Source organism: Dasypus novemcinctus, chromosome 9, assembly GCF_030445035.2.
Source record: "Dasypus novemcinctus isolate mDasNov1 chromosome 9, mDasNov1.1.hap2, whole genome shotgun sequence".
NCBI classification, from domain to species: Eukaryota; Metazoa; Chordata; class Mammalia; order Cingulata; family Dasypodidae; genus Dasypus; species Dasypus novemcinctus.
In genome coordinates, this window is record NC_080681.1 from 4,017,843 (window position 1) to 4,030,879 (window position 13,037).

The 13,037-nt window shown below is 41.9% G+C and overlaps 1 protein-coding gene across 1 annotated transcript in view; it reads left to right on the plus strand.

Annotated features, from left to right (window-relative positions):
- TBX15 (T-box transcription factor 15) overlaps positions 1-13,037 on the plus strand; it is a 99,545-nt gene that overhangs the window by 52,633 nt on the left and 33,875 nt on the right. Inside the window, exons 2-5 of the mRNA XM_004456605.2 lie at positions 5,221-5,434; positions 9,631-9,732; positions 11,293-11,464; positions 12,440-12,607. Of these exons, the coding sequence (XP_004456662.2) occupies positions 5,221-5,434; positions 9,631-9,732; positions 11,293-11,464; positions 12,440-12,607 (656 nt within the window). The remainder of the gene's footprint in view (positions 1-5,220; positions 5,435-9,630; positions 9,733-11,292; positions 11,465-12,439; positions 12,608-13,037) is intronic.

Below are 13,037 nucleotides of genomic sequence, written 5' to 3' on the forward strand. Positions count from 1 at the left end.
GTTGAGATAGTTCTTGTGGGCTCACATTCCTCTCACTGTCCAAAGTCAATAATAATGTTAGCGACAGAATCATTAGGTTCTGTTTGATCATAAAAATATAAATGTTGTTTTTTGAGCAGGAAGACATCTGAGGTCCCCAGGCCCTTAGAGTAAAGATAAAGGAACAGCTCAGCGGACTGAAGAGACTTTTCAAGATCCCACTGCCCATGAATAACAGAGCCCCAGGAGTAAATGTGCCTTGTTCACTATAGTAATGAATAATTCTTCAAAGAGAATGTGTTAAATGGAGATACAAATCATTGATGGATTATAATATGATTTAGTAATGTCCTGTGTGGTATTAAGTTTAAAATCAGGAAAGTGGATGTGGCTCAACTGATGAAGCGTCCGTCTACCGTATGGAGGGTCCAGGGTTCAATCCCAGGACCTCCTGACCCGTGTGGAGCTGGCTCATGAGCAGTGCTGCTGCACGCAAGGAGTGCCCTGCCACGCAGGGGTGTCCCCCGAGTAGGGGAGCCCCACGTGCAAGGTGTGCGCCTCGCAAGGAGAACCACCCCATGTGAAAAAAGCGCCGCCTGCTGAGGAGTGGTGCAGCACACATGGAGAGCTGATGCAGCAAGATGACGCAACAAAAAAGAGATGCATATTACCAGTGCCGCCTGATAATGCAAGCGGATGCAGAAGAACACACAGTGAATGGACAGAGCAGACAAGGGCGGAAAGGGGAGGGAAATAAATAAAATAAATCTTAAAAAAATAAAATCAAAGTACACTGTAATTTAAGGCGCTTTCTGTATGTTATGTAACAACCGAATCACCTTGTGACAGTCAGCTTGCTCTTGCTAGACTTGGTGGTGCTAAGCTGTACATCTGCGCCACCTGCTCAACATGAGAGGTAAAAGGGACTTCTCAACTCCTCTAATTAAGCATGTGTGCGCTGTGTTACAGCGATGAAGGAGATTGGGGGCCAGAAGAGTTATGTGACTTGGCCAAGATCAAAGGTATTTATTTAAACCATTTATTTTGTGAGAATGGTCAAATATGTGAGAGGGGCTGCAGAACTGCTGGCTGCTCCGTCCAGCGCTGCACCTGGAATATGATCTTGGAAGACCTGAGCGTTGGAACTGGAGGCCAAGGACCACCTTCTAGCTCAGCTAGCTCTCGGTTTCTCTAAGTCCACAGTGGACAGAAAAGCATGTGCCATGTCTACCGCATTAGCCTGAAGGGCAGACTAGGGAATGAGTAAAATGTAAATTGAGAAAGTCTATAATGCTCGCTCTGTGAATTGAGACTGACACTTTCTGTGGACCTCAGTGTTATAGTATCCATTTTATCCAGGCAGAAATAGGTCAGAAATAGAAGGTAGCTTTCTGGAGGGGAATACATGTGTTGGTTTGGGCCTGTGAGTCATACTTTGTTCTTATGACTGGCTCAGAGCAGGTTTCCTAAGGTCACTCCTTTAATTTTCTTGGTTTCGTGTAACGTTGCCATTTATGTTCCTCATTCACTGAAACTTCCCTTGTTAAAATACGATTTTGTAAGAAGTATCTGATAGCCAAGAAGTCTTTCTGGGGTCATTCAAATGAGCGCCTAATGGTGTTTATTTATTTATTTTTGAAGACAGGAAGTCACAGATTTCCAAGAATAAAGGACTTGAAAACACAGAGCTGTTTTCTGATCTTCAGGCAACTGATTATATTTCTGAATGGATGATAAGATTTGATTGAAATAGCCAACTGTGTATTTCTTATCTTTATGACTTAGGTAACTTGATTATACATTCTGATTAATAGCTTATTGTTTAACGTACAATTATTGATCTGATTAGCCTGAATATTTTATGTCATTGTGATTCTGAAATGCATTTCACAAGATTGAAATTTGTTTTTACCCAGGCTGTTGATCTTGACTCTGAAAAGATTTTTTGGAGGGTGTTGTCCTGAGCTTACTTCACAGATGGACTAACTCCTCTGGGAGTTTAAAAAAAACACATAAAATATAACATTTTATGTCTAAGTTATGATTTCTAAGGAACAATTCAGAGTGGAGAATTCATGGCTCTTTCATGGTATTGCAAGTGTGGGCAATATTTGCAATAATTATGTAGAGACCATGTCTCTAATCTCTGTATAAAAGTCACTGGGTTCTGTTTTGTGAGGGAGTGAGAAGCTAGGCACTCAGGAAGTGTTTCTAGGGAAACGTCCACTACTTGAAAATTCTCTTCATGTAGACCAATACCACCTCTCCGTCCACAGACTTGTACATTTCTTTCCTATTAAGAATGGGTTACCCAGGACTATTCTAACCCTCTCAGATCCCTCCCCCCACTTTTTTTTTTTTTTTTTTAAGTCCTAGGAGACAAATAGGATAATATGGTGTGGGGAATTTTGTGGTAGTGTCTATTTTGGTGTCTGATTATTTGTGAATGCTCACAGTCTCCAACTGTAATGTAAATATCCTATTATGTACTTTGGTCTTTCTTAGAATGTAGCACAGTGCTGGGCACATAGTATGTACTCAATAAACATAAAATTAATCAATATTAATGGGGAAACTTCCCAAGATCTGGGGTTCTGTTTTAAATGACCTACGTGGTACCTCATATAAGGGCACATGTTAATAGGTGCTTTTTGATTGATTTTATTTGAACTGTAAACCCGTATAAAACACACTCAATTTTTTTAACTCCTGTGATAATGTGAATCCAGGCCCTGATCTTTTTCCTCACTAACTTGTCTTTTTGCCCGAACAGTTTTTAAATTGATAGTTCTAATTGAGGTTGCTTATTATCACAGAGACTTGCACCAGAGAGGATTCATACGTTCTTTAAGTCAGTGGAGGCGGAAGAGATGATAAACAACTTTTGCTCAGTCCCTCTAATGGTGGAATGAGAAAACAGGCTCCTCCAGATTAAGAGACTTGTCCAGGGTTACTCATTATCCCTTTTCGCAGTTAGATTTGAGTCCCAATTTCATTCCCTATGACTCAGCATGCTAACGTTAGAGCCTCATAGAAAATAAGGCTTCTTTTTCCTGTAGTCCCCATTCCAATCTCGACCTCAACTTTGCTACCATTCAATATTTGTCACGTCGTGCATCGTTATCTTTCCCTCTCCTCTCCCTTCTTGAACTTACACTGGGAAAATGATTTGTCCAAAATTCCTGCTGGACCCTGCTTAGGGTGTCTATTTCCAAATGTTTTTGTAATTGTAATACTCGGCAGTGAAAAGGCTTTACAAAATTTTTTAAAATCTTGATGTAAGAAGATTTTTAGAAATTTGCAATATTCATGACAAGTGAGGAGCTCTTGCGATATCACAGAATCAGAATGGGATTTGGGAATCCACGTTCTCAGGGGCTCTGAATTACTACGTTTGGCTGAGTGTGTGCTGTAATGGCTCTGCTACTGGAAGGCATATAGATTCCACCCAGGATAGGTGTGTGTCACTCAACAGCAGCTCTCCTCTTAGATAAGTAGTTCCACTTTTCTGTGCTTCAGGGAGACCAAATACAGCTCCTGTCTTAGAGACCTTTAGCCCAAAGTATAAAATTATAATGTAGGCTGGGCCCTCAAAAGTTATAAAAGTTTTTTAAAAAAACTTTATAAAGTTATAACTTTATAAAGTTATAAAACTTTTTAGCTTTTTTCCCCCATGACTGTGGTGACTGGGGCTAATGCTCATGGATAACTAAAGTGTTTGGGCAGAACCTTCTCGTTTCTTTAGGCATTTAGTGCTGTTCCGCAGCATCCTGAAGGTCCTTCAGAAGTGGGGGGGGAAGAACAGGGGAAGGTGGAGAGAATGACGCTTTGTCCCCCGTGGGCTGTGGCAAAGCTATGGGGGACTCTTGTCAGAGAGGCTGAGAGAGAAAACTGTCAGGAGGAGAAAGAAGGACAAAGGAAGCAGTTGCGAGGTGGGTCGTCCACAGGCGTGAACACTGGCCCCAGGGAAGTGGGGATGGCAGCGAGGTGACGTGGGATTCTCCACCATCCTCCTTCCATCCCAGTAGTGTCAAGGAATGATGCCAAAAAACCTCTGACCCTTGGGAGCACTGAAAACTCGGTGATCAGAGTAGACCACTGCTGTTTCCAGCCTTTTGTTAGATACGTATTTATTTACTGGTGACGCAACCAGAATCCTGGGTTGTAACGATGGATTTGAGAAATATGTTCTTAGGCTTAGTTTACAGCATCATTTGATCTCAGAAAATCATACTAGCTCCTATGAGTTTGGAAGGTCTCAGGACCTGCAAATCTTGGTGCCAGGTCCCTAAAAGCAAAATTTGCAAATGACAGAAAACTGTTTTCTGGTAAATCTGACTCCAGCCTTCCTTCCCCCTCTTATCCCCGCCCTTTCCTTTCCTCCTCCATCGGTGCAGAAGACATAGGAAAAGACCATCTGGCGCAGCACGCCAGGTTTTTATTTGGTCGCTCTCAGTCCCACCTCCCTGTTGGGCTCACCGCCCCCCTCTGCCCATACTTCAGAAACCAATCAAGGTGTCTCCTGAACTCATGTATTCCTTTTGTTTCAGCCGCCTTCTCGGGTAACTTTTTCCATATGCTTATATCCTTGCCTCACTGCAGCCTTTTTTTTTTCCCATCCAACATGTCCTGATTGGACTTTTAGCCATTTACTCCCCCTACAGCAAAGTGCTTCTGAAGATCCTAAATAACATTTCTTTACTTTTTGAGGATCAGGGCATGCAGAGGAAAAGTTGCTATGTTGACACTGACCGAAGGACCTTGGTGCTGAGTGGTATAGAACTAAAGAAAATAGAGTTGCTAGCATTTTTGTCCCAAATGAAACTGTCTAATCTGTATTTGGAGCTAGATTTTGTAATTTTTTTTTTTAATTGGCATTTATTTGTTCCGTCGCCCCAGTTTGGCCTCATTCTCTTCAACATGGTGACGTGCGGACTCTTTATATTGCCTGCTGTGGGCCAGTTTTCTTCAGCTGTTGCTAAAACTTACTAAAATGCCAGATGTCATGTTGGAAACACGAAACCCGAGAGAAGGTCATAAATCACAAAAACAAACCATAAAAGAAATAATAAAAGAGGCTGAGTGCTGTGCTCTGGAGCTTCCTAGCTCAAGTCTCCTTTTGTTCCCCCTCCTCCCTGCCCCTCTGCGCCCCACCCGCGGCCCTGTAGGGTGGGGTGTGCCTGGGGGGCTGTGGTGGGGGACTCGGCGTGTCTCACCTAGGCTCCACTGTTCCCTTGGCAGATTCCGAGCAGAGCACCGGGTCCGACTCCGAGGCGCTCCCCGAGCGGTCCTCCTGCTCCTTCGAGGCGCATGCCGAGCTGGCCCCGGGCGCCGCGGGCCCCGGGCCTGCCGCCCTGGCCTCCATGGAGGAGATCCAGGTGGAGCTGCAGTGCGCCGACCTCTGGAAGAGGTTCCACGACATCGGAACGGAAATGATCATCACCAAAGCAGGCAGGTGAGGGCGAGTTCCTTCCAGCGGCCGCATGCACAGACCGGAGGACAGAAGCAGGGTTCTTTATTATTATTATTATTATTTATCGTCGCTTATTTGTGGGAAGCCGCAGCAACTTGCACACGATTTTCTGGATCTGGACTTCTTGGTAAAGTGATGCAGTTGTTTTTACGTGCTTTGGCTATGTACGGGCCACTCAACCCTCACTCACTCCGTCCTTGCAAACGTTTCGGTCCGTGGACTCCCAACAACCAAAAGATATGTTTTCAAAGCAAGTGTTTCCTTCACCACTCGGTATTTTCAAAAGAAAGCATTCACTCCCCAAAGAAGAGCTGGCACTTTCTAAAGCTTTTAAAACAGCCAGGTGTTTTTGTAAGAACTTTGTTTAAGTAGTGGGCTTTGTGCATCTTCTAAGCCCTGCTTGTTGGCCCCTTACGTTTTATTGTTGGCTTGAAATTATTACAAATCTTTATTTATGTCATGGTGGAAATTGTTGCAAAAAATATGTCTAGGATGACAAAGAATTTAAGAATATAGTTTCTCTTGACATAAACGTTTTTAATCAAGCTGCTCTTTTTTAGATATCTTTCAGTTTCCCATAGTCAGGTCCCTGTTTTGTGGGGACCCTCACCATAATTATCTCATTTAAAATTCACAGCAGTAGTATGAGGTAGGATATGCTTATCCCATACGTGGATGAGGAGGCGGACTCTGAAAGAGGTTAATTAACTTGACTAAGGCCACAGGCATGGGAAGGGGCAGCTCCAGAATTCCACACTAATTTGTCTGGCTCTAAAGCGAGGTTTTCACTGTTTATGACTCTGCACCACAAAGAAACCATTGTTGTTCTTGCCCTTTGCATTCAAAATGAAAAAGAATTAGGAAAAACAAAGCTTTGAGTATATAGGAATAGTTCATTGAAATTAACCCAAAAGATTATGTGACTTTCATATTTTCAAAGCCATTCCACATAGTGTCACATGCGTTGGAGACCTAGGCAGACTCACCTCACTCCTCCCAAGTGGTCTGAATGTACGTGGGCATTTAAAGTAGAAGACTTAATGGGGTCCAGTTCACCTGAATGCACGCAGAGAAACCGCTCCAGCACCGTGAAGCGTGCTTAAAGCCTCAGGTTACCATGGACATGAAATCTCATTGGTTTTCTCTTTATTCTGGAACGCTTTTCCTTCTCTAATTTTTCTTAGTGAGTGAAACCATTCAAAGGGTTCTTAGGAGGAGCACTGTCTCCTCTTCACTGCTTGGACTTCACAGGCTGTTCCTGGTCTCCATTTTATGATAGTAAAGCTTGAAGGAAAACAGAACAATTCAAGGAAAGTGCTTTTATTTTAATTTTTAAAATGATTCTGGTCGTGGTGTTAGTTTGGTGAGAGGGACAATATTAAATATGTATTTTTCGTCTGCAAGATTTTCCAGTTTTTATTTTGGGCTTTCACTTCATGACTCTTGGGTCTGTGTGTTCAGTCACTCTTTTCCCTAATACCACAGCCTTCCCTCCCTGCTCTTTGGAGAATGCCCATCCTTGACCACGTAAGTCCTGGTCTCGTAAGTCCTTCTGCAAAGGTTTCTTTTCCATATCTCTGTATTCAAAACTTCACTTTCACACCTGTATATGTACAGATATTCCCTGACACAGACATGCAGTCAAATTGGAATTATTTGTTTAAATTTAGAAACACCATTCATTGCCTCTGTATTGGATTGCCTCAGGGCCTGCTGTTGCTACTAATGTAATTCTGTGCAGATGAGACTGGAACAACTCAGAAGCTTACAAAGGCTTTTCTCCTCTGTGAATTTCCTTCATCTTCCCCTCGTTGGCCCAGGAAATTTCTTCCTTCTCACCTCATTTTTCTTCCTAAACGGTGTCCTTTTTGATTTTTATTACGATTTCCATTCTCTTAGGACGCATGACCCTCTGTCGCTCTTCCTCTTCAGAAGATCTTAATCACTCTCATTTCTTGCCACACCCCAAACTGTAATCCTGTTGATTTAAAGCTACTACTGTCTACAGAGCCTGCACTCTCTGACTGCACCAACACGCACCGTGCAATCAGCACCATGGACAGAGGCCTGCCGGGGATGAATGGCTTTGGAAGATAAAGAACTGGCCTAAATTTAGCCATAAAATTAAAACCAAACGCACATATCATTTTGTAAAATATGAAAGATTAATTTTTCTTCAGAGTTTTTTTAATGACTTTACTTGGTTTTCTTAAAATACTGGCAAAAAATAAAGGCAACTTGGTTAAATTTTTAGGAAGAGAATTCAAACAGAATTTTAAAGTAGGAGGGGACTTTAGAGATTATCTAGTCCTATTCCTTTGTTTTATAGGTGAGTTAAATTACTTATCCAAAATCACACAGCTCATTCATTTTAGAACTTGGGTACTGGGAAGAGATGAGTAGCTCCTCCACTCAAGGTCACATAACAAGTGTTGCAGACAAAACAGGTATTGAATTTAAAAACATCTATCTCTTTTTCTGGAAGTCACCAAGAAAAGAAATAGGTCTCTCAATATAACACAGCCACGTAGGTGGCAAAGAGGAACCACGTTTTCTTATCTTAGGTAGCAAGTGAGAGGACCTTTCCCTATCCCAAGATGCTCTCTGATTATTTATATATTCAGGCTAATCGTAAGTCATTGCTATTGAGATGGGAAAGGTGCGATCTGCATTTAACGCATAGACCGAGCTTCCCAAGATTTTGGAAAGAATTAATGTAGCTCAAAGTGCCTCACCTACAGTGAAGCTGGAGTTAGTCATTATGTGTAGCACGCCCATCAAGTTTCATTTGGGCAAGACTAAAGTATAGGTTTTGTAATTAAATTTGCAAAGGTTAAGGGAAGTAAATATACCAACATAAGCTTCTGCAAAGTAAAAAAGTGATAAAGAAGAAATGGTTGCAAATTTTTTTTTTTACGTATGTACAAAACCTGTTAAAGATCTATGGTCTCTCTTGTGCTTTCTCTCAAATATGATTATGATGTTGCTGACCCTCTACCAGAGGACATTTGCTTTTACAAGAGGAGTGGTGGACTGCGTGTCCAGAACAGAGGCCCACATGTGACCCGCCCGCGCACACTTGCAAGATGGCTGACTGGGGTCAGACTGTGGTCTACGGCCGTGAAATGGAGCACAGCCAATTAGGCCAGATGTGGATCCAGCCTGTGACCTTGACCTCATTAGCACCGTGCTCTGCCCAGCCCCGCTAACTGGCCCCAGATGGTTAAGCTTAATGCAGCATTTTGTGTACAAGTACCCTAGAGTACATTCAAGGCAGCCCACATTTTTGAACTAAGCACTTTTTATGTCTGGCCCTAAATGAATGACACACAAAAAATCTTGATGTTTTTCTTTTTTTCTGATGGTTACAGAAGAATGGTAAACTTTATTCTAGACTACTTGAAACTCAATACCTCTTTTGGGCTGCTCCTTCCTCTCCTCTCTTCAATTAGGAGAGTGGTTGTAAAGTGCCATATCCTAACCTCACTTTGGCAAGTTTAACAAGCCATTGTGGAAGAAACAAGGTATTGCCCAGAGACCACTAGAATTCACTTGGTCTTGGCTTCCAACTCCATAGGTTCCTTCCTCTGACGCACACGTTGAAAGCCTGAGAGCTCTCAGAAATGTTTCTACAGTTTTGTGCTTTAAAAAAGTTCTGGCCCTTTACTTGGGGACAGGTAGCACCTTCCTTTATTCTTCTTTTCTTGAGAGCTTATTTTAGTCTTTTTGAATAGACTTAAGTAATAAAAAAATATTTCACATTCACCCACAATAAATTGTGATAAGCTATTTGGGTAATACGTGTATAAATTATGGTACCTATTCTCAAGAAAATTACAGTCTGGTAGGAAACATATGTATGGATATACACACATATAGCTATACAGACATATTAGATTAATAATATGAAACAGGTATGATAAGAGCCCTATGAGTGTATGATTCATCAAATACATCAATTTAAGCTGAGAAGAGGTGCTATTTCAGCAATATAAGTTCCCAGCATATTTTATAGTGTTATTTACAAAATGAAAAAAAAAAAAGCCAACTTTGAGAATTAGAGAACATTGGGCTCTGGTATGCTTAGGGTTCCTAATAAGAAGAGTCTCTTCAAGGTTTTAATCCTGCTATTTCTCCCCCTCTGATTGTTGAGCCTATTACTTTCTTCTCCTTCACAGGAGAATGTTTCCTGCCATGAGAGTAAAAATCACTGGGCTGGATCCACACCAGCAGTACTACATAGCAATGGATATTGTGCCTGTGGACAATAAAAGATACAGGTAATGATGACCATGGGATGTGGAATTGTGGGCATCACCAACATTCCAAGAGGGTTCTTTAAACTCACTAGATGAAGTATTTTAACAGTGCATTGTACAGGCAACAAGGAATGGTGGATATGCCAATGACCTGCAGCAGAGCACCAGGTAGGAAGTAGGAACTAGAGGTAAGAAATCACAGCTCCCTAGTGGTTTGGTCTGGAAAACTCCCCAGGTCTAAAGAGAGAGTGGAGATGTATAGTGTCTTCTATAGTAGGAAAAACTGGGTAAATCTTAAGTGTGAAATTAATTCAGTTAACCTTGAAAATCATGAATAGGTTGAATGATAGGGCTTAAGAAATTCTAAATGGGTTGAGATGATGTATTTTGGAGAGGGAAAGGAGAAGGGGCCAAGGCCAGCCGAGTCTCCATGTCTCCTGGGTGACTCATGCATAGGTTTTTCAGAAATAAGTTACGGCTTATGGATCTTTTGAGAACGCAGTCAAATCAGTGAAACGTGACTCAGTTTTGAAACATCTAATGTCTGAGAGTTTGGCCATAAACCCATGAATTTGGTGGTAACAATGAATGGGGAAGACCAGGAGTAGTATGGGAGGGGGAGAGAGCTGGCTAAGAGAGGAGTGGTCTGGATTACAGGATTTAGGAGGGAGATGCTTCAGCTTTGTCTCAGGGAATCTTGTGAGTTGTGATTTGGATTGAGTGCCTCTGTTTTCCAGGGTCCAGGTCCCATTTGGTCCTTCATAATTGAGAAGCAGGGAAGTGCCAGCTTCTTGGAGAATACTATCCAGAACTATAGGGCAATTGGCAAAGTTTGGTAAATTGACCTCTGCTACCAAGAATGTCTTGTTTCCAGGGCTTGTTGGGAAGATAACATGGAAGATGATGAAATTCAAATAAGCATAGATGATGATAAAATTCAAAAGTAGGGTCAACAAAGAGAACACTAACTGGGAAGACTTGGTGGTGTTTCTGGGAATGGTTGCACTAATGCAAAGGCCCTCCATTCCCATAGAAGTGCTTCAGGATTCAGACTCTTAGCAAGGAAATGGTTAACAAGTGAGAGGCTTGGAGGGTCTCTGCACATGGCTGTGTTTTATAGGACAATATGGAAGATGTTTTTAATAAGGCACCAAATCCTGAACAAGTGGCCATGGGATTATATGGTTTGCATTTGGGAGGTGAAAGGTTGCAGTAAAATACCTTTTCTATAGCTAAGCATGTGGTTCAGGATGCCTGTTTGCACACAGGGGTGCATGGCAAAGAAAGAGAGAAGAAAGAAAGGGGACTGTGAGAATGTTTTTCTTGTGAGAGCTGTAGCTTTGATCATTAGACCACAATCCTTATCTCCCCTCCCCCACCCCATCTCTTTCTCCATCTCCATCTCTACCCTGGTTATCTACCCTTCTCCATTTCTCCCTCATGTTCTCTGTCCATTTCTATTTCTTCTATATTCTCGTCAATACTTTTCTTGCCTCTCCTCTTTCTTGTCTCTATTTGTTTCCTATGTCTCCATCCTTCTCTGTATGTCTCTGAATTCTCCCCTTTCCCTCTTTATCTTAGATACGTGTATCACAGCTCCAAGTGGATGGTGGCTGGCAATGCAGATTCTCCTGTGCCCCCAAGAGTTTATATCCACCCCGATTCTCTAGCTTCTGGAGACACTTGGATGAGACAGGTGGTCAGTTTCGACAAACTCAAGCTGACCAACAATGAATTGGATGATCAAGGACATGTGAGTCAAGGAAGCCCATCTTCTTTTTCTTCCCTCTTTCCCCTTTCCTCTAAAGCTGACTAGTCTCAGACTTTTTACTAAAAAAAAAAAAGTCTGAAGAGTGAACATAAAAGCTTTTTTCCTCCTGTGAAAGTTCATTTATTACAATCTAACATTTAGCAGACCTCTGCTATGCATGACTCTTGTGGTACAGGGACTTACAATCCAGTCAGAGAGGTAAGACAGAATACATGACAAATTAAAATGCAGTAAAAGAAATAGCATCCAGTAGAGTAGCTCACAAGGCAATAAACTAAAAGGAACAACTGAAGTGACATTTCTGGCTGATTTGTTAAAAAATTTATGAATTTATGAGAACACCAATTGTTGAGGTTTTCCAGGTATAACTGGAACACCTAATGTTATAAATTTACCTTTGGCAGTAAAATATATACTGAGTTCCTACTGAATGCCAAGATCTGAACTGGGTGCTACGGGAAGATTGAAAAGAAGCTAAAACCATGGCTCCCATCTTCAAGGACATGACAATTTTCTGAGGGAAGGAGAACATAAGTATACTATTCACTCTCATATGTCATAAAAGAACTTCCGTAAACAAAATACCCGGTGCAAAATAATAACAAGTAGAATTTAAAGGTAGCAAGAGACAATGAAAATTTGAAGCTGGAAGGAAAACCTTGCCACCTGGCCGAGGTTCTGAGACCTCTCAGCAGAATGTTGCCCGTCAATACCAGAACAGTCAGTCAGCATTTATCTCATTAAAGCAAACATATTACTTCCACCATCCATGATCAAGATACTGCTGTGTAGTTCCTGCCACGAGCAGGTACATTGACCTCAAGTTTCTTGGGCATCCCACTCCCAACCTGTGCTCTTCTTACAGTGCTTCTCTCTGTGGTTTATTTTGCACAAGAACTTGAAGATGTAGAGATCTTAACACCAACTCGGGTATAATGTTTCCGCTTCTCATTTTAGATCATTCTGCACTCTATGCACAAATACCAGCCTCGAGTTCATGTGATTCGCAAAGACTTCAGCAGCGAGCTTTCGCCCACCAAGCCTGTCCCCGTTGGGGATGGGGTGAAAACATTCAACTTTCCTGAGACTGTGTTCACCACAGTCACAGCCTATCAGAACCAGCAGGTAAGAGACTGCTCTTTGGATTTTCCTGCTGTGACTGCCATTAAAGGAGTTTAAGTTTGCTTTTGGTAAGAAATGCCTAGTCCTTCTACATGACACCGAGTTGGAAGCAAGAGACCAGTCTTGCAATACGCATGGGACATTGGTGATGACAACACTGGAATGCCTCGTAGCAGCTGGTGGAGTCTAGATTTAGATCAGAGACAAGTTCTCCTAAGTTATTTTCATGTCTCTCTATACTTGTACCTATGTTCATGATCTCTACTACATCAGGCAAACTGTTCATCATGTAGGATTTGTTTGCACATACTAAGGTTTAATTCAGACTTTCCCTTTCATCTGCAGTTTTCTGTGTATTCTTCCATCAGGACATATCAAATTCATCAAGCCTCTAAAATTCTAATTAAGAACCAGGACTTCCATTGATACTGAC